Genomic DNA, 21,922 nt, shown 5'->3' with positions numbered 1-21,922 from the left:
TGCCTCAGGACTACCTGGTATGATGACTCCTTGCTGTCCCCAGTCCACCTGGCCGTGCTGCTGCTCCAGTTTCAACTGTTCTGCCTGCGGCTATGGAACCCTGACCTGTTCACCGGACGTGCTTGTTGCACCCTCGACAACTACTATGATTATTATTATTTGACCATGCTGGTCATTTATGAACATTTTAACATTTTAACATCTTGACCATGTTCTGTTATAATATCCACCCTGCACAGCCAGAAGAGGACTGGCCACCCCTCATAGCCTGGTTCCTCTCTAGGTTTCTTCCTAGGTTTTTGGCTTTTCTAAGGAGTTTTTCCTAGGGAGTTTTTCCTAGCCACCGTGCTTCTTTCACATGCATTGCTTGCTGTTTGGGGTTTTAGGCTGGGTTTCTGTACAGCACTTTGAGAATATCAGCTGATGTACGAAGGGCTATATAAAAATAAATTTGATTTGATTTGAATTTGATTTGAGAGAGGAGATTTGGAGAGGGCTAGGGGGCGATGAGGGTTGAGAGGCTGCAGGCCAGAGCTGGGGAGGCCTGGGGGCAGGCAGGCAGTCAGCTACAGGTACATTTAATGAATATATATGTGGGCTTAGCTATAGGTACATTTAATGAATATATATGTGGGCTTAGCTACAGGTACATTTAATGAATATATATGTGGGCTTAGCTACAGGTACATTTAATGAATATATATTTGGGCTTAGCTACAGGTACATTTAATTAATATATATGTGGGGTTAGCTATAGGTACATTTAATTAATATACATGTGGGCTTAGCTACAGGTACATTTAATGAATATATATGTGGGCTTAGCTACAGGTACATTTAATTAATATATATTTGGGCTTAGCTACAGGTACATTTAATTAATATATATGTGGGTTAGCTATAGTACATTTAATTAATATACATGTGGGCTTAGCTATAGGTACATTTAATGAATATATATGTGGGCTTAGCTATAGGTACATTTAATTAATATATATGTGGGCTTAGCTACAGGTACATTTAATTAATATATATGTGGGAATATATATGTGGGCTTAGCTATAGGTACATTTCATTAATATATATGTGGGCTTAGCTATAGGTACATTTCATTAATATATATGTGGGCTTAGCTATAGGTACATTTCCTCAGTGAACCACTTGGGATGGCACTGTTGAAACATTCATGTATTTGAGGCAACACAAACAAAAAGTATACACTAAAACATTATTAACACCATCTATCTAAATAAGAGCAAGGCAGAGAGGAGAGAAAACATATATAGCCGAATTCAAGCTGAAATGGGTTTAGTTTTATTTAGAAGCTGTGCTGCTGCTCCTTTATCTTCCTGCACACCCAGCTAGGCCTTTCCCCAGATTACAGCAGACACTCTCCTAAAGGTCTAATCGTCTGACAGACCTGCATCAGCAGAGATCCTGTGTGTCTGTGATAATACACAAGTGTCTGTCTGAAAAGCACACGTCTAAAATCCTCCCTGATGATTCTGCAGGAGAACACTACCTCTCTGGAACCAGAGGAATGGGAGGGACGGGAGACTTACAAGGACAGACAATTAATTACACCATAATTCATTCTCTCTCGCTCACACCAGCGAGCCATTTCTAACGTTTATAGACAGAACACGTCACACAACTGTGGGATAGCTCATATTTCATCAAATAAAAAAATAGAATCGATACAAAACAGCAACACAAAATGCAACTCCTACCTGAAAGCCATGCAATTCTGACATTTTGATGACTTATGAAATGCAGCTTTATCCAGGCCTAGGAATGAAACTTTAAAGGCTGAAGTTACTGTATAGGTACACCTGAGAGGACAGTGTTTATTCAGTGTTTCCAAACAGACTGCAGTAGCCCACAAATAAAACAGTAGTTAACTAACCGGTCAGTTTATTAGGTACACCACCCTGTTCACGTAAATGGATCGCTCCTACAGACAGTGAGTCGTCACGTGGCTGTGGCTTGCTATATAAAGCAGGGCAGACAGGCATCGAGGCATTCAGTTACCCTTCTATTGAACGTTAGAATGGGCAGAACCAGCGACCTAAGCGACGTTGAGCGCGGTATGATCGTCGGTGCCAGGCGAGTCGGATCCAGTGTCTCAGAAATGGCCGCATTCCTGGGCTTTTCACACACGACAATGTCTAGAGTTTACAGAGAACGGAGAGACAAACACAAAACATCCAGTCAGCTGCAGTCCTGTAAAACAGCTCGTTGATGAGAGAGGTGGAAGGAGAAGGCTAAGAACCGTGCAAGCTAACAGGCGGGCCACAAACAGACAAATACCAGCACAGTACAACAGTGGTGTGCAGAACGGCATCTCAGAACGTACAACTAGTCGATCCTTGTCATGGATGGGCTATTGCAGCAGACGACCACACCGGGTTCCATTCCTATCAGCTAAAACAAGAAGAAGTGGCTCTAGTGGGCACATGATCACCAACACTGGTCAATTGAGGAGTGGAAAAACATTCCCTGGTCCGACGAACCGCGGTTTCTGTTGAGTCATGCTGATGGCAGAGTCCATGGACCCATCCTGCCTGGTGTCAACGGTACAGGCTGGTGGCTGTGGTGTACCACCATCCAATCTGCAGCAACTGTGTGATGCCATCGCGTCAACATGGACCAGCATCCCTGTGGAATGGTCCCGAAGAATTCAGGCTGTTCTGGAGGCAAAGGGTGGTCCGACTCGGTGCTAGACAGGTGTACCTAATAAACTGACTCGCAATACTTACCGCTTTGGGGTCTTTCAAATGTAGCTGGGTGGCTGTGACTTGTTTAAATCCACCCGGGTACCTTTGGGAAAGAAACAAAACTGAATTTTGAGGAAGGCACACTTTTGTATGACAATCAACTTTACACACATAGGCTTAGTCAACCACATCCCTCATTACACAGATCAGTTCACATGCTTCATGTTTCAATGAAGTTCTTCTTGATTGATGAGTAAACACAGGTACAGAATAACACTCGCTCGTGTTCACTGGTTATTCCATGTGTAACAGACAGACAGTCTGAGCAAGGCCTTACTGGGTGTGAGAGGAGTACATCTTCTGTTCCCATTTGTTCCCAGAGAAGGCTATGTGTCTGGTGTTCATGACTACTACATGGTCTCCAACATCACCTGAGGAACACAGAGACACATGCTCATTAGGAAACATCACCAACTCTATAGAAACACATTTTGCTGACATGTTCCAAGGGATGTTCTTTAGGTCCTTTCAAAAGATGATCAAGGAAAACAGGAAAAGATTCATCATTCCATTGCCTGCCACCACAAAAAAGTGGTTTCTGAATTAGATATATGGGTAGAGAATGATAGATGACTAAGTGGTTGACTTGCAGGTAGCCTAGTGGTTAGAGCGTTTCGGTTGCTGGATCGAATCCCCGAGCTGACAGGTAAAAATCTGTTGTTCTGCCCCTGAGCAAGGCAGTTAACCCACTGTTCCCCAGGCGCTGATGACCTAGATGTCAATTAAGGCAGTCCCCCGCACCTCTCTGATTCAGAGGGGTCCATCATTACATTAAGACATGAAGGTCAGTCAATCCGGAAAATTTCAAGAACTTTTAAACGTTTCTTCAAGTGCAGTCGCAAAAACCATCTAGTGTTATGATGAAACTGTCTCTCATGAGGACCGCCAAAGGAAAGGAAGACCCAGAGTTACCTCTGCTGCAGAGGATAAGTTCATTAGAATTACCAGCCCAAATAAATGTGCAGAGTTGAAGTAATGGACACACCTCAACATCAACCTTTCAGAGGAGAACAGTTGATGTTCAGGCCGTCACGGTGGAACTGCTGTAAAGAAACCACTACTAAAGGTCACCAATAAGAACAAACGTGTTTGGGCCAACAAACACGAGCAATGGACATTAGACCGGTGGAAATCTGTCCTTTGGTCTGAAGAGTCCAACATTTAGAATTCTGGTTCCAACCACTCTGTCATTGTGAGACGCAGAGTAGGTGAATGGAGCATGGAGGAGGTGGTGTGGGGGTGCTTTGCTGGTGACACTGTCTGTGATTTAATTAGAATTCGAGGCACACTTAACCAGCATGGCTGCCACAGCATTCTGCAGCGATACGCCATACCATCTGGAATGGGCTTAGTGGGACAATCATTTGTTTTTCAACAGGACAATGACCCAACACACCTCCAGGCTGTGTAAGGTCTATTCGACCAAGAAGGAGAGTGATGGAGTGCTGCATCAGATGACCTGGGCTCCACAATCACCCGACCTCAACCCAATTGAGATGGTTTGGGATGAGTTGGACCACAGAGTGAAGGAAAAGCAGCCAACAAGTGCTCAGCATATGTGGGAACTCCTTCAAGACTGTTGGAAAAGCATTCCAGGTGAAGCTGGCTGAGAGAATGCCAAGAGTGTGAAAAGCTGTCATCAAGGGTGGCTACTTTGAAGAACCTAAAATATCAAATATATTTTGATTTGATAAACACTTTTTTGGTTACTACATGATTCCATGTGTTATTTCATAGTTGTGATGTCTTCACTATTATTCTACAATGTAGAAAATATAATTTTTTTTTGAAAAACCCTTGAATGAGTAGGTGTGTCCAAACCTTTGACTGGTACTGTATAAAACAAGAGAATTAACCCCTTCTTAGTTTGAATGGTCATTCAACAACCAGCATGAAACATTTAATAGAATATGATTCCAGCCATTAACAGAACACAGCTCCAGGGATGAGGGGAAAGTAATGGACAGGGTTCTCTATCCCTCAGGGTCCCTGGCCACACACAGCCGTTAACAGAGCACAGCTCCAGGGATGAGGGGAAAGTAATGGACAGGGTTCTCTATCCCTCAGGGTCCCTGGCCACACACAGCCGTTAACAGAGCACAGCTCCAGGGATGAGTGGAAAGTAATGGACAGGGTTCTCTATCCCTCAGGGTCCCTGGCCACACACAGCCGTTAACAGAGCACAGCTCCAGGGATGAGTGGAAAGTAATGGACAGGGTTCTCTATCCCTCAGGGTCCCTGGCCACACACAGCCGTTAACAGAGCACAGCTCCAGGGATGAGGGGAAAGTAACGGACATGGTTCTCTATCCCGAGGGGCTGCCGAGTGGCGCAGTGGTGTAAGGCACTGCATCTCAGTGCAAGAGGCGTCACTATAGTACCTGGTTCGAATCCAGGCTGTATCACATCCGGCCGTGATTAGGAATCCCATAGGGCGGCGCACAATTGACCCAGCGCTGGCCGGGGTAGGCCGTCATTGTAAATAAGAATTTAACTGGACTTGCCTCGTTCAATAAAGGTTTACACATGGACATTTACATCAGGTGATGAGTCATTCACCTCACAGTCAAATAAAATTCTATTAAATTAGTGTGAAGAGACACAGGTTTTGAAAGAATGCTGAAGGCGGTTGATGAAAAATAAGTGGTGGGTACTATCTGAGCCTTCTGGTTATGTGCATAGTTGTGGTCTATTGGTTTCACAGTGATCCTTTAGCCCCACCATGTGGTCATTGTTATAGCTGCAAAAACATCTCTGAATATAGAGAACGTGTCCTGGCTGGCTGTGAAGGAAACATCAAATGAAATACTCAAATCAACTGCATTGCACAGTCACACACATTCAGGAAAACACATCATTCGTACATTTCTAAATGGGCATACTAGCTAGCCGTCTACTTACTCAGTGCATGGTAGATAGGTTTGTGTTTCCCCTGTAGCCTGATTGCACACATAGTGGCAATCTTCCCTGGAGGCTGCATCCGAGCGTCTATCAGGTACCACGACCTGGCAAAGGTAGCCCATTGCTGAATAAAGGGGAATAGAGAGAGATCAAGTCAATTCAGAGTTTCAGACACAGTAGTAGCACAGCATCCCTCATCAACACACAGTTGTCAGCTCTCAAGACACAAACATGTCGCTGCAGGCTGGCTTGGGCACACGGATTCAATTCATACTATAAATCATTGCAAGAAAATATCCCACTGTAATTTAAGACTACGATTTAATAAAGAGATTAGCTAGCTGGACAGATTGCGGATAGCTAGCTAGCGTTAGCTACATGTACCATCGGAAAGCGATGAGTTTTGCATATAACTAACAGTGACACATTTAATGCTAGTTCTAAATAAAATGAGATCACATGTGGTTATGTGTAAAAGTAAAGTATTACCTGGGCAGATTTAGTAAAACTGGACATACTACATGAATTACGAGCACATCATTTCAGATTGACCCCCAATGTGAGCAGATGGTGCAGCGTTGTCTTGAGTCGAAACATGGATAAAAACTCAGTTCCTGGGTCCAAATTGTTAATCTGATCCTGAAATCCTGAATGGATAAGTAATACATTTTCGGTTACTAATATGTAACCGATGATATTGGTATATTTTAGGGAGAAACCCATCAAAGAATATGCAAAACAATATTTGGTTTTGATAATATCGGTCATGGTCATTAAAAATGTATTTTCCCGCCGGTTGTATTTTGAAGTCGCGCCTTGACGTCACCAGCACTCTAGATGACAACTTCCGTTTCACCAGAGAGAGCGCGCGGAAATGAATTTGATAATACGAAAAGAAGTCCACACAACTTTTTATTTACATTTATATTGAACACTGATGGTAGAGTATTCAGAGGAATGGATCGGTACGTGCTAGTTGTTTCTTTTAACCAAGAAGAGGATAAATGCGTTAAGGGTACGTTAACGATACCTTTGTAGCGGACTCGGATTAGTTAAGTTACTGTACTGTAGTAGGCAGCAGAGCCATCTATAGTAGAAAGGATAATAAACATACTATGAGGAATGGTGGTGTTCTTGTAAATGTAAGTCATAACTTCTTGAATGATTGTAATCGTTTATTTTACAGCGTTGGAGGCTGCCAAACAGATCTATGATAAACTGGGGAACATCTCCAGTTGTCCTTCAAAAAGGAGGGTTTCTCTGTTTCCAGGTAAGCCAATGTATCGTTTGTGTGTGTTAGGTGTCTTGCTTGCAGAAACGATTGCAATGTGTCTACCTGCTTTTAAATATTGTAAGGGGTTAAGTAATATTTGCTAATTGTGATTCCGTCATCTTTCTCATCTGCCTCCTAAGCCTGCTCTCTGAGTGGTGGTCCAGCCTCACAGAGGTGGTATTTTGCTGTCCAGGCATGCCATGGGACATCTCAGGTAAGTGTCATGTCAAGGGATGTCTTGTATTAGTCAGGGATGTCTTTCTGCCCCTACTCTGTCCTTCTTTGTGTTTACACTGGAGATGTCTGCCTATGTCCTGCTCCACAAGCAGCTTCTACTGTTGAACACAACATCCAACCATTTCATCAGTTACACATGACACATTCATCACAGTCTTCTGTTTCTTTTGGGGGGGGTCCTCAAACGTATTCACCACATTGGCTGACTGTCATCACCTATTGGCCACATTGGCTGACTGTCATCACCTATTGGCCACATTGGCTGACTGTCATCACCTATTGGCCACATTGACTGACTGACTCATCACCTATTGGCTGACCGTCATCACCTATTGGCTGACCGTCATCACCTATTGGCTGACCGTCATCACCTATTGGCTGACCGTCATCACCTATTGGCTGACCGTCATCACCTATTGGCTGACCGTCATCACCTATTGACCACATTGACTGACTGACTCATCACCTATTGGCTGACCGTCATCACCGATTGGCTGACCGTCATCACCTATTGACCACATTGACTGACTGTCATCACCCATTGGCTGACTGTCATCACCTATTGGCTGACTGTCATCACCTATTGACCACATTGACTGACTGTCATCACCTATTGGCTGACCGTCATCACCGATTGGCTGACCGTCATCACCTATTGACCACATTGACTGACTGTCATCACCCATTCACCACATTGACTGACTGTCATCACCCATTGGCTGACTGTCATCACCCATTGGCTGACTGTCATCACCTATTGGCTGACTGTCATCACCTATTGACCACATTGACTGACTGTCATCACCTATTGACTGACTGTCATCACCTATTGACCACATTGACTGACTGTCATCACCTATTGACCACATTGACTGACTGTCATCACCTATTGGCTGACCGTCATCACCTATTGACCACATTGACTGACTGTCATCACCCATTCACCACATTGACTGACTGTCATCACCCATTGGCTGACTGTCATCACCTATTGGCTGACTGTCATCACCTATTGACCACATTGACTGACTGTCATCACCTATTGACTGACTGTCATCACCTATTGACCACATTGGTTGACTGTCATCACCTATTGGTTGACTGTCATCACCTATTGGGTTATTGTCATCACCTATTGACCACATTGGGTGACTGTCATCACCTATTGGGTGACTGTCATCACCTATTGGATGACTGTCATCACCTATTGACCACATTGACTGACTGTCATCCTATTGGCTGACTGTCATCACCTATTGACCACATTGACTGACTGTCATCACCTATTGACTGACTGTCATCACCTATTGGGTGACTGTCATCATCTATTGACCACATTGACTGACTGTCATCACCTATTGGCTGACTGTCATCACCTATTGACCACATTGACTGACTGTCATCACCTATTGGCTGACTGTCATCACCTATTGACCACATTGACTGACTGCCATCCTTCCTGTTTCTGGTTGTAGTTCTGCAGTACAGAGTGGGAGGAGCTGGGTAGTTATCAGAAGAACGATGACCAGGAGGAAAGCCCCAGCACTATGGAGGCCTGTCTCAGTGCTCTGGATGACCAGGAGGAGAAGACTGACCAGCCTGAACCACAGCAGACACAGTATGAGTGATGTTCACAGGGCTCTACAGTGCCACCATTGGACTTACATTTACAACTATAAATAGATGTGTGTACGAACTGCAAAAGTCAAGTATGAGCACATGTGCGAGTAAAATGTACAAGTACGAAGTGACCGGAGATTCGGTCTCAGTCAGACATGCGAGTTTCACCGTTACCACGGCAACCTCCCACCCCATAAAGGGCCAGCTGAACATTTTTGTCTCGCCTAAGTGACTCAAATATTTGAGGGTACATTGTGCTTGATTTAGCATAGAACACCCCAAAAACGTTTAGTCATTTCTTATCATTAAATCACTCTTTCTCAAATATTTTATTTTTGTGCTCCTAAATGTTTCAACTTAGGAGCACATGTGCTCCTTGTAAAACATGTCAGCATAGAGCCCTGTTTTAATTCTGTTGCACATCCCAGCTCTGTGCTCTTCTTTAATACTACTTCTGCAGTGTTTAAGCAAACATACAAAGCTTACCTTATTTCCTCTGAGATGTTCTAGAACTTGTAAATATCCCATTTCCTGGCTGTATTGAAATGTAGTGCCCTGTCAGTGGTGAATAAATGAATAGTTGTATGAATAAAGTTCTGATTTGGGATGACTGCAGGTTGTATGAAGAGGCAGCAGAGGGACTACACCAGTTATCAGACAAGCTTCCCCCCTCCAGGTAACTCACTCCATTCACCTTGGTTCATTTGGCCAGACCGAGAAAGAGTCCTCTATATTCATGTATCTTATCCAGGAGTTCTCTATATTACCTACATGCCTGGGCTTGTGTTGTGTTTTATAGCTGACTCTGTTTCTCTCCCAGGAAAAACTCTGCTAGATCTGATATTTGTGTTAGTTTACTAGGTGTTTTATGGCTGACTGTTCCCCTCTGTTTCTCCTAGATGTAATAATATTTGTCAGTTTACTAGGTGTTTTATGGCTGACTGTTCCCCTCTGTTTCTCCTAGATGTAATTATATTTGTCAGTTTACTAGGTGTTTTATGGCTGACTGTTCCCCTCGGTTTCTCCTAGATGTAATAATATTTGTCAGTTTACTAGGTGTTTTATGGCTGACTGTTCCCCTCTGTTTCTCCTAGATGTAATAATATTTGTCAGTTTACTAGGTGTTTTATGGCTGACTCTGTTTCTCCTCCAGGAAAAGCTCTGCTAGATGTGATATTTCTGGGTTTTGCTGAAGAAGCTCCTAAGCTGAAGGACTTCCTCCCTGTGATTGGCTCGTTGAAACACATGCAGACATGGCACTCAGCCAAGATGACCATAGTGACTGAACACCAAGCTGGGTAAGGACAAAGAACCATTATACAAAATGACGAGTCCGCTTGACACTGGAATCCTCTCAGCAGTTGTACCTGTGTGATCTCCATTTTACCACTAGAGGGCAGCATAGAGTTGTTGAATGGCTAAATACATAGATCAACTGATGTCTATCCTTCTTTACTTGTTCCTCCAGGTGGCAGAAGCCAGCCTCCAACCTGTCAGCCAGAGTAGTAGATCCCAGTAGCATCATGACCTGTATTGATGAGAGGGAGTTATGGAGAGGAGGTGTTCTCATCAGAGAGAAAAAGGTAAGATTATTTAGTCAGTCAGAATGGTTTATACAAGTATTTTGACTGTTGTATCCATATACTTGACCACTAGGGGTGTATGTTAGTAAATCAGCAATGCGAAAGGAAAGTAGGTGTATTTGAAGTATTACAATATGATGTAGAGTGCATTCCGAAAGTATTTACTTTTTCTACATTTTGTTACGTTTACAGCCTTTTTCTAAAATGGATTATATAGTTTTTCCCCCCTCTATCTACACACAATACCCCATAATGACAAAGCAAAAACAGGTTTAGATGTTTTTACAAATGTATTAACAAAATAAATATCACATTTAGATAAGTATTCAGACCCTTTACTCAGTACTTTGTTGAAGCATCTTAGGCAGCGATTACAGCCTTGCGTCTTCTTGGGTATGACGCTACAAGCTTGGCACAGCTATATTTGTGGAGTTTCTCCCATTGTTCTCTGCAGAGCCTCTCAAGCTCTGTCAGGATGGATGGGGAGCGTCACTGCACAGCTATTTTCAGGTCTCTCCAGTGATGTTTGATCGGGTTCAAGTCCGGGCTCTGGCTGGGCCATTCAAGGACATTCAGAGATTTGTTCGGAAGCCACTCCTGCGTTGTCTTGGCTGTGTACATAGGGTCGAAGGTGAACCTTCGTCCCAGTCTGAGGTGCTGAGCGCTCTGGAGCAGGTTTTCATCAAGGATCTCTCTGTACTTTGGCCCGTTCATCTTTCCCTTGATCCTGACTAGCCTCCCAGTCCCTGCTGCTGAAAAACATCCCCACAGCATGATGCTGCCACCACTATGCTTCACTGTCGGGATGGTGCCAGGTTTCCTCCAAATGTGACACTTTGCATTCAGGCTAAGGAGTTCAATCTTGGTTTCATCAGACCAGAGAATCTTGTTTCTCATGGTCTGAGAGTCTTTAGGTGCCTTTTGGCAAACTCCATGCGGGCTTTCATGTGCATTTTATTGAGGAGTGGCTTCCACAGAGGAACTCTGGAGCGCTGTCAGAGTGACCATCGGGTTCTTGGTCACCTCTTTGACCAAGGCCCTTTTTCCCTGATTGCCTAGTTTGGCCAGGCATCCAGCTCTAGGATGAGTCTTGGTGGTTCCAAACTTCTTCCATTTAAAAATGATGGAGGCCACTGTATTCTTGGGGACCTTCAATGCTGCAGAAATTGTTTGGTACCCTTCCCCAGATCAGTGCCTCGACACAATCCTGTCCCGTTAGCTCTACAGACAATTCCTTTGACCTCATGGCTTGGTTTTTGCTCTGACATGCACTGTCAACTGTGAGACCATATAGACAGGTGTGTGCCTTTCCAAATCATGTCCAATCAATTGAATTTAAGACCGGTGGACTCCAAACAAGTTGTAGAAACATTGCAAGGATAATCAATGGAAACAGGATGCACCTGAGCTCAATTTCAAGTCTCATAGCAAAGGGTCAGAATACTTATGTAAATAAGGTATTTCTGTTTTTTATATTTAATACATTTGCAAGCATTTCTAAACTGTTTTTGCTTTGTCATTATGGGGTATTATGTGTAGATTGAGACATATTTTTTTTATTTAATTCATTTTAGAATAAATCAAATCAATTTTATTTGTCACATGCGCCGAATACAACAGGTGTAGTAGACCTTACAGTGAAATGCTTACTTACAAGCCCCTAACCAACAAAGCAGTTTTAAGAATAAAAATAAATAAAAGAAGAAAAAGAACAAGAAATAAAAGTAACAAATAATTAAAAAGTAGCAGTAAAATAACAATAGCGAGGCTATATACAGGGAGGTACCGGTACAGAGTCAATGTGCGGGGGCACCGGTTAGTCGAGGTAATTTGTATATGTAGGTAGAGTTATTAAAGTGACTATGTATAGATAATAACAGAGAGTAGCAGCAGTGTAAAAGAGGGGCGGGGGGGCAATGCAAATAATCTGGGTAGCCATTTGATTAGATGTTCAGCAGTCTTATGGCTTGGGGGATAGAAGCTGTTTAGAAGCCTCTTGGACCTAGACTTGGTGCTCCTGTACCGCTTGCCATGCGGTAGCAGAGAGAACAGTCTATGACTGGGGTGGCTGGGGTCTTTGACCATTTTTAGGGCCTTCCTCTGACACCGCCTGGTATAGAGATCCTGGATGGCAGGAAGCTTGGCCCCAGTTATGTACTGGGCCATATGCACTACCCTCTGTAGTTTTTATTTTACCTTCATTTAACTAGTTAAGAACAAATTCTTATTTACAATGACGGCCTAGGAACAGTGGGTTAACTGCCTTGTTCAGGGCAGAACGACAGATTTTTACCTTGTCAGCTGGTGGATTTGAACTTGCAACCTTTCGGTTACTAGTCCAACGCTCTAACCACAAGGCTACCCTGCTACCCTGCCTTGCGGTCGAAGGCCGAGCAGTTGCCATACCAAGCAGTGATGCAACCAGTCAGGATGTTCTCGATGGTGCAGCTCTAGAACCGTTTGAGGATCTGAGGACCCATGCCAAATCTTTTCAGTCTCCTGAGGGGGAATAGGCTAAGTAACAAAAGGGTAGTGGCCTGAATACTTTCTGAATGCACTGTAGATTATGCTGCCCTGAGAGAATGTATAGGGGTCATGTGTGGGTCAGGGTGCTCAGTGTGTGCCAAGCCTAGGGCTTTAATGAAGGGCTCTTCTCTCTGGAGGCCTTGCTGGGCCCGGAGACAGGGGTTAAGGGTCACTGCAAATCCACAGCCCCCTGGCTGGCACACTGGACCACTGCCAGGGTTACTAACCTCTTCACCCAGCCCCCTGACTGGCACACAGGGGGGCATGAGAACCTGCTGTTCCTGGCCCTGAACCCAAACCCCAGTCTCCACCGCTGCTTTCATGACTCAACCGTTATTGATTGTAGATCCTCCGTCTTGGTACTGCTTGTACTCAATGAGAGTTGATAGACGTGTTGTGAATTTAGCCTTTTTAATGTTCTTTTGATTAGAGTGTATTTTTGCCATGTCAAGATCACACATTTTAGATGTGCAACTTTACAACACAACTTCCTCTCTAGAGTTGACCTTTCCCCTTTCCATCCTTCAGAAGACGTCAGCTCAGCTGTTACAGTGTAATTAGGGTTTTCCATAGGACGTTGACAGGGCCGTAGCTACATTTGAGGACACTGAGGTCCGGACCTTGGTCATTTTTTTCTAATGAAGAAAGTCAGTCGGGGTCTAGATATATTGTTGAGAGTTAGAATAGTAGAATACACAAGGTGCAATTTCTTAACTTGGTAGTGCATCAGAAGTTGTTATGTTTTATGTCACTCACTGACATTCACTCAATTAGCCCATATCAGTTAAAAAGGTAACACATGTTTTAGTCTAGCCAGTTATCTAAACTTGTAGTAATCTGAATTATCCACTAGGCACGCATGGGACGTACCCAGGGGCCCTGACCTCCAGGGAGCTCCCATTTGATTGTGTTAGTCAATCTTACTCAAAAATCATGTTAACATGGAATAAGTCATGGCAAAATGTGTTCACTTGCAGAAAATGTGCTTTAAAATGGAAAAGAATGTCTCCCCACCCCATGGCAAAATGTGTAGAATTGCAGGAAATTAGCTGTAAAACTGCAACAACAACAAAAGTTCTGTAAAGCAAATATATTTGTTTACCTTTTTGTTAATAAAATACTTTTTCTGCTAACAGATCCCTATGTCTGTATTAAATGATAGTTTTTAATCCTGGTGCTGAGTTAATGTGAGGTAATGTGTAGTGGCTAGTTGTATAGCTAATAGGTTAGGTGTATGAAATTTATCTTGTTTTTCGGTTTTTAAACAACTGATTGGACCAACATTTTTCATATTCGGTATTTTATTAGGATCCCCATTTAGCTGTTGAGAAAGCAGCAGCTCCTCTTCCTGGGTTCCACACAGAACATGAAACATGACATAATACACAACATTAATACACAACAGCTCAAGGACAGAACTACATAATACAAATATCTGTTCAATTATTTGAATTCCATTATTTGTATTTTTTTTGGTGAGCTCAATGCTCAGTTTCTCTAGAGATAAATCTGATCAAGTGCAACTGTGGGATGTAGTAGGGAGTTGTAGTTACCAACAGGCCAATATTCTACATAATTTAGCACAGAAAACAACATAGTAATTAACTACAATGACCATAATCCATTGCTCGCCTACTTGTCCGGTCTGTGTGGCGCAAGACGTGGAGTGGAAGAGAAGATACAGAAGAACGTGCGATCGAGAGGGATAGAGGGAAGTTACTTCGAAGGAATCTCTACCTGAAAATCCATGATCTAAGTGATTGATAGTTGGTATTCAGCAGTCATACAAGTATGCCTTATTTACTTTGAAGAACTAATAAGATATGGATTTTGGTAGACAGCATAGGTAGCAGCTCTATAGTGATGAGATGATGACCGAATGAAATTATAAAGTCATCAAAGAAAGCAAATGTAATATAGACAACTGAAATATTTTATTAAAGTAATGTGAATCATTAATGGGCAGTCACTACCATCATGGGAATTTTATGAATTGTTTTATTCTGTGTTCCAGCATTCAACCCACAGATTGCATAGTGCAGGTTTAACAAAATAAACTAAATCGAAAATCATGATAATTGTTTTTGTAATGAAACTGAACCAACCTCAGAAAGCACTAATCGCTCACCATAACCAATGTGATAAAGGCTGGTGTCATTTTTTCTGTTCTCCAAAATAGCATTTTTTTTTGTTTTTAAATTGTATAGAAATGCAGTAAATTAGCTTAAACTCTCTTAAAATGTCTTGGGAATCCCCCGGGACCTCACTAAAACAGACCCTAGACATTGATTACAGTGAGTACAGGCTGTCTTGGGAAATCTCTTTTCTAAAATGGAAACCCAGTTTGAGTTCCCTAACGATGCTGTCCTATTGATTTCTCTCCTGCGCTGTCTAACAGTTTGCCTCTGAGGTGAGGTTTGAAGGCTTCTCCCTCAGAGCCCAGGATAGAGAGACATGGTACAGCCTGCTGCCTTCTGATCCAGGATCCCATAACAACTCTGACCACAACCTACACTCAGAGGTGAGTAGTCCTACCCCCCCACCTTATCCTACTCTACCCTATATACTACCCCACCCTACCCTATCTATCCTATTCTACCCCACCTTATCCTACTCTACCCTATCTATACTACCCCACCCTACCCTATCTATCCTAATCTACCCTACCTAATCCTACCCCACCTTATCCTATCCTACCCCACCTTATCCTATCCTACCCCACCTGATACCCCCTCACCTTATCCTACTCTACCCTATCTATACCACCCTACCCTATCTATCCTATTCTACCCCACCTTATCCTACCCCACCTTATCCTACTCTACCCTATCTATACTACCCCACCTTACCCTATCTATCCTATCCTACCCCATCCTATCCTATCCTACCCCACCTTATCCTATCCTACCCAACCCTATCCTACCCCACATTATCCTACCCCACCTTATCCTATCCTACCCCAGGTTATCCTACTCTACCCTATATACTACCCCACCCTACCATATCTATCCTATCCTACCCCATCCATCCTACCCCACCTTATACTACCCTACCACACCCGATACTGCCCCACCTTATCCCATCCTACTCCACCCTATCTTATCCTACCCTACCAATCCTACCCCACCTTATCCTATCCTACCCCACCTTATCTTATCCTACCCCACCCGATACTACCCCACCTTATCCCATCCTACTCCACCCTATCTTATCCTACCCTACCATATCCTACCCCACTGTATCATATCCTACCCCACCCTATTCTACCCCACCTTATCCCATCCTACTCCACCCTATCCTACCACACCTTATCCCATCCTACCCCACCTTCACAGTTCGCAACGAGCCAGGCGGCCCAAACTGCTGCATATACCCTGACTCTGTTTAAAAGAGAAGTGACACATTTTCCATAGTTAAAATAAATTCATGTTAGCAGGCAATATTAACTAAATATGCAGGTTTAAAAATATATACTTGTGTATTGATTTTAAGAAAGGCATTGATGTTTATGGTTGGAGCAACGTGTACCTAAGCGATTATATGCAACACAGGACAGGCTAGATAAACTAGTAATATCATCAACCATGTGTAGTTAATTAGTGATTATGATTGATTGTTTTTTATAAGATAAGTTTAATCCTAGCTAGCAACTTACCTTGGCTTCTTACTGCATTCGCGTAACAGGCAGGCTCCTCGTGGAGTGCAATGTAAAGCAGGTGGTTAGAGCTTTGGACTAGTTAACCGTAAGGTTGCAAGATTGAATCCCTGAGCTGACAAGGTAAAAATCTGTCGTTCTGCCCCTGAACAAGGCAGTTAACCCACCGTTCCTAGGCCGTCATTGAAAATAAGAATGTGTTCTTAACTGACTTTCCTAGTTAAATAAAGGTCTAAAAAAAAAAATATCTGCCAAATCGGGCGTCCAAAAATACAAATTTCCGATTGTTATGAAAACTTGAAATCGGACCTAATTAATCGGTCGACCTCTAATCCTAATCTACCCTGTCCTTCCCCACCTTATCCTATCCTACCCAATCTTATCCCTTATCACTGCCTACCCTACCTCCAACCTTCCAGTTCTGTCTGCTACTGACTCACTGTCCTACCCTACCTCCAACCTTCCAGTTCTGTCTGCTACTGACTCACTGTCCTACCCTACCTCCAACCTTCCAGTTCTGTCTGCTACTGACTCACTGTGCTACCCTACCTCCAACCTTCCAGTTCTACCAGTTACTGACTCACTGTCCTACCCTACCTCCAACCTTCCAGTTCTGTCTGCTACTGACTCACTGTCCTACCCTACCTCCAACCTTCCAGTTCTGTCTGCTACTGACTCACTGTCCTACCCTATCTCCAACCTTCCAGTTCTGTCCGCTACTGACTCACTGTCCTACCCTACCTCCAACCTTCCAGTTCTGTTTGCTACTGACTCACTGTCCTACCCTACCTCCAACCTTCCAGTTATGTCTGCTACTGACTCACTGTCCTACCCTACCTCCAACCTTCCAGTTCTGTCTGCTACTGACTCACTGTCCTACCCTACCTCCAACCTTCCAGTTCTGTCTGCTACTGACTCACTGTCCTACCCTACCTCCAACCTTCCAGTTCTGTTTGCTACTGACTCACTGTCCTACCCTACCTCCAACCTTCCAGTTCTGTCTGCTACTGACTCACTGTCCTACCCTACCTCCAACCTTCCAGTTCTGTCTGCTACTGACTCACTGTCCTACCCTACCTCCAACCTTCCAGTTCTACCAGCTACTGACTCACTGTCCTACCACCAGAGTAAGCATCTTTTCTCACTGAGACACTGCTATGTAAACACATTTGTTTTTACACAGCTTTTAATACTATCAGTTGTTTTAGGGGTTAAAAGCAGACTCAAACTCCCGCTCCTACAGAGCCCTAAAGGTGTTCAGACATCCATTAATCACACTTTTTCAATAAAACACTGCTTAATAAAATACAAATAAAATATTTAGCTTCAGCCATCTAACACGGTTGGTGTTTCTGTCAGAGAGAGAGAGGGAGAAACAGAGCGAGTGACAGAAAGGGAGAAAGAGAGCGAGGGAGTGAGCTCAGTTACTGTCCATGTTGCTGTCTTTTCTCTCCAGGCTCTGCTGCCATAAAAACCAGAGTGTTGCTCTAATGACTTTTCCACTACAGATGAATCATGGCTGTTCTATGTAGCGACGGACACACACACACGCTCAGTTATTAAACTGTTGGACTGTTTACTTGTGGTACACCCAGCTGATTTATAACACCCATATTGATTAGCTAGTGTCGGTAAATTCCTTTTAGTTCCATGCCAGGCAGTATCTATGATTATTATTATTGTTGTTGTTCTGGGAGAGTGTGATTGTAGTAAAAGTGATTGTGCTGATCTGTGTTTATGGTGTTGTTGAGACCATGACTAACCATCTGTTGTCTCTGTGGAACTAAAGGAGAGAGGTGGGTGTTGTGGTGGAGGATGTTCAAGGTAGTGCACTATATAGGGCATATGGTGTGTGTAGTGTACTATATAGGGGATAGGGTGTGTGTAGTGTACTGTATAGGGCATATGGTGTGTGTAGTGTACTATATAGGGTATATGGTGTGTGTAGTGTACTGTATAGGGCATATGGTGTGTGTAGTGTACTGTATAGGGCATATGGTGTGTGTAGTGTACTATATAGGTTATATGGTCTGTATAGGGCATATGGTGTGTGTAGTGTACTATATAGGGGATAGGGTGTGTGTAGTGTACTGTATAGGGCATATGGTGTGTGTAGTGTACTATATAGGGCATATGGTGTGTGTAGTGTACTATATAGGGGATAGGGTGTGTGTAGTGTACTGTATAGGGCATATGGTGTGTGTAGTGTACTATATAGGGTATATGGTGTGTGTAGTGTACTGTATAGGGCATATGGTGTGTGTAGTGTACTGTATAGGGCATATGGTGTGTGTAGTGTACTATATAGGGTATATGGTCTGTATAGGGCATATGGTGTGTGTAGTGTACTGTATAGGGCTTATGGTGTGAGTAGTGCATTATATAGGGGATATGGTGTGTGTAGTGTACTGTAGGGAATGGGGTGTCTGAGTAGTGCACTATATAGGGGATATGGTGTTTGTGGTGTACTGTGTGGATAGAGGATATGGTGTGTGTGTGTGTGTGTGTAGTGTAGAGGTCGACCGATTATGATTTATTTATTTTTTTACACCGGTACCGATTATTGGAGGCCCAAACAAAAGCCGGTACCGATTAATCGGACGATTTTTATTTTATTTATAAAAATGTAAATTACAATAATACTGAATGAACACTTATTTTAACTTAATATAATACATCAATAAAATCAATTTAGCCTCAAATAAATAATAAAACATGTTCAATTTGGTTTAAATAATGCAAAAACAAAGTGTTGGAGAAGAAAGTAAAAGTGCAATATGTGCCATGTAAGAAAGCTAACGTTTAAGTGCCTTGCTCAGAACATGAGAACATATGAAAGCTGGTGGTTCCTTTTAACATGAGTCTTCAATATTCCCAGGTAAGAAGTTTTAGGTTGTAGTTATTATAGGAATTATAGGACTATTTCTCTCCATACGATTTGTATTTCATATACCTTTGACTATTGGATGTTCTTATAGGCACTTTAGTATTGCCAGTGTAACAGTATAGCTTCTGTCCCTCTCCTCGCTCCTACCTGGGCTCGAACCAGGAACACATCGACAACAGCCACCCTCGAAGCAGCGTTACCCATGCAGAGCAAGGAGAACAACTACTCCAAGTCTCAGAGCGAGTGACGTTTGAAACGCTATTAGCGCGCACCCCGCTAACTAGCTAACCATTTCACATTGGTTACACCAGCCTAATCTTGGGAGTTGATAGGCTTGAAGTCATAAACAGTGCAATGCTTGAAGCATTGCGAAGAGCTGCTGGCAAAACGCACGAAAGTGCTGTTTGAATGAATGCTTACGAGCCTGCTGGTGCCTACCACCGCTCAGTCAGACTGCTCTATCAAATCATAGACTTAATTATAATATAATAAACACACAGAAATACGAGCCTTAGGTCATTAATATGGTTGAATCCGGAAACTATTATCTCGAAAACAAAACGTTTTTTCTTTCAGTGAAATATGGAACTGTTCCGTATTTTATCTAACAGGTGGCATCCCTAAGTCTAAATATTCCTGTTACATTGCACAACCTTCAATGTTATGTCATAATTACGTAAAATTCTGGCAAATTAGTTCGCAACGAGCCAGGCGGCCCAAACTGTTGCATATACCCTGACTCTGCGTGCAATGAACGCAAGAGGAGTGACACAATTTCACCTGGTTAATATTGCCTGCTAACCTGGATTTCTTTTAGCTAAATATGCAGGTTTAAAAATATATACTTGTGTATTGATTTTAAGAAAGACATTGATGTTTATGGTTAGGTACACGTTGGAGCAATGACAGTCCTTTTTCGCGAATGCGCACTGCATCGATTATATGCAACACAGGACAGGCTAGATAAACTAGTAATATCATCAACCATGTGTAGTTAACTAGTGATTATGATTGATTGTTTTTTTATAAGATAAGTTTAATGCTAGCTAGCAACTTACCTTGGCTTCTTACTGCATTCGCGTAACAGGCAGGCTCCTCGTGGAGTGCAATGTAAAGCAGGTGGTTAGAGCATTGGACTAGTTAACCGTAAGGTTGCAAGATTGAATCCCCGAGCTGACAAGGTAAAAATCTGCCGTTCTGCCCCTGAACAAGGCAGTTAACCCACCGTTCCTAGGCCGTCATTGAAAATAAGAATGTGTTCTTAACTGACTTGCCTAGTTAAATAAAGGTGTGTAAAAATATATATTTTTAAATTGGCAAATCGGTGTCCAAAAATACAGATTTACCGATTGTTATGAAAACTTGAAATCGGCCCTAATTAATCGGCCATTCCGATTAATCGGTCGAAACCTCTAGTGTAGTGTACTGTGTGGATAGGGGATATGGTGTGTGTGGTGTACTAGATAGGGGATATGGTGTGTTTGGTGTACTGTGTGTGTATAGGCTCTATAGTAGTCAGTGCACCCTCTATGAAGAATCCACCTCACCTCTCAAAGAACCCAGGACCATATGTCCAATCCCCTCTTGCCTCCCCTCGCTCCTGACAATTCCCACCAGAGAACCTCAGTGTGAACTCAAAGGCAGAGCTGTAACTCCCAGGCCAGGCCAGCTGTAACTCCCAGGCCAGACCAGGCCAGCTGTAACTCCCAGGCCAGGCCAGGCCAGCTGTAACTCCCAGGCCAGGCCAGGCCAGCTGTAACTCCCAGGCCAGGCCAGGCCAGCTGTAACTCCCAGGCCAGGCCAGCTGTAACTCCCAGGCCAGGCCAGGCCAGCTGTAACTCCCAGGCCAGGCCAGGCCAGCTGTAACTCCCAGGCCAGGCCAGGCCAGCTGTAACTCCCAGGCCAGGCCAGCTGTAACTCCCAGGCCAGCTGTAACTCCATGTCTGTATTTAGATGTGACTCATCCTAAAGCAGATGCATTACTGCACTTTCAGGAAGCTTAGCTTTAGGCCTACTTGGAGTTGCTATTAATGAAAGTATTTAGGTATTTTCTACTCTTAGTTTGCAGGGCTGAGGTTGAGGAGAAAAGCAGAAAGCAGCCTTTGCATCGATGGAATTCTATCTGTTTACGGTGACCTGTGAAGGAGCTGTCTCTGTCCCTTGTTTGGGAAATGGGATTTGGAGCTAATCCCGGGCCAGAGCTCTGGAGAGGGGGGGAGCTGATAGGGTGAAAGCTATGCCAGATACTTATTAAACTGGCCTAGCTGCACACAGTCTGATATTACCTGATACAGTCGTTGAACAAAGCTGACATTGCTGTAAAGTTAGAGGTCAATGAAAGTATTGAAACATGCCAACTAAATATCAGCATAACGGCTTCCGCTTTCTATTTAACCTTTAACCAGGCAAGTCAGTTAAAAACGAATTCTTATTTACAATGATGGCCTAGGAACAGTGGGTTAAC

The 21,922-nt window shown here is 43.3% G+C and overlaps 3 protein-coding genes across 6 annotated transcripts in view; 2 read left to right on the top strand and 1 right to left on the bottom strand.

Annotated features, from left to right (window-relative positions):
* The window catches only part of LOC106606163 (39S ribosomal protein L13, mitochondrial), a 36,902-nt gene extending 30,451 nt beyond the window's left edge, over positions 1 to 6,451 (bottom strand). The window contains exons 1-4 of one of the 2 annotated variants that reach the window (XM_045719293.1): positions 6,167 to 6,451; positions 5,678 to 5,801; positions 3,055 to 3,148; positions 2,760 to 2,820 (exon numbers count right to left, since the gene is read on the bottom strand). In XM_045719293.1, the coding sequence (XP_045575249.1) occupies positions 2,760 to 2,820; positions 3,055 to 3,148; positions 5,678 to 5,801; positions 6,167 to 6,193 (306 nt within the window). In that variant the 5' untranslated portion in view covers positions 6,194 to 6,451. The remainder of the gene's footprint in view (positions 1 to 2,759; positions 2,821 to 3,054; positions 3,149 to 5,677; positions 5,802 to 6,166) is intronic. The other variant, XM_045719292.1, reaches the window with a different exon arrangement.
* A 48-nt stretch (positions 6,452 to 6,499) lies between these two features.
* LOC106594975 (mdm2-binding protein) lies at positions 6,500 to 9,610 on the top strand. Its single transcript, XM_045717771.1, has 6 exons — positions 6,500 to 6,692; positions 6,864 to 6,947; positions 7,091 to 7,164; positions 8,663 to 8,805; positions 9,424 to 9,483; positions 9,607 to 9,610. The coding sequence occupies exons 1-6, from the start codon at positions 6,515 to 6,517 to the stop codon at positions 9,608 to 9,610; spliced, it is 543 nt and encodes a 180-aa protein (XP_045573727.1). The 5' UTR covers positions 6,500 to 6,514.
* A 315-nt stretch (positions 9,611 to 9,925) lies between these two features.
* Positions 9,926 to 21,922, top strand: part of LOC106572954 (mdm2-binding protein) — a 50,461-nt gene continuing 38,464 nt past the window's right edge. For all 3 annotated transcript variants that reach the window (XM_045719291.1, XM_045719290.1, XM_045719289.1), the window contains exons 1-3: positions 9,926 to 10,105; positions 10,276 to 10,390; positions 15,315 to 15,437. In XM_045719291.1, the coding sequence (XP_045575247.1) occupies positions 9,936 to 10,105; positions 10,276 to 10,390; positions 15,315 to 15,437 (408 nt within the window). In that variant the 5' untranslated portion in view covers positions 9,926 to 9,935. The remainder of the gene's footprint in view (positions 10,106 to 10,275; positions 10,391 to 15,314; positions 15,438 to 21,922) is intronic.

This window comes from Salmo salar, chromosome ssa05, assembly GCF_905237065.1.
Source record: "Salmo salar chromosome ssa05, Ssal_v3.1, whole genome shotgun sequence".
NCBI lineage: Eukaryota > Metazoa > Chordata > Actinopteri > Salmoniformes > Salmonidae > Salmo > Salmo salar.
This window is presented reverse-complemented; position numbering and strand designations above follow the sequence as displayed.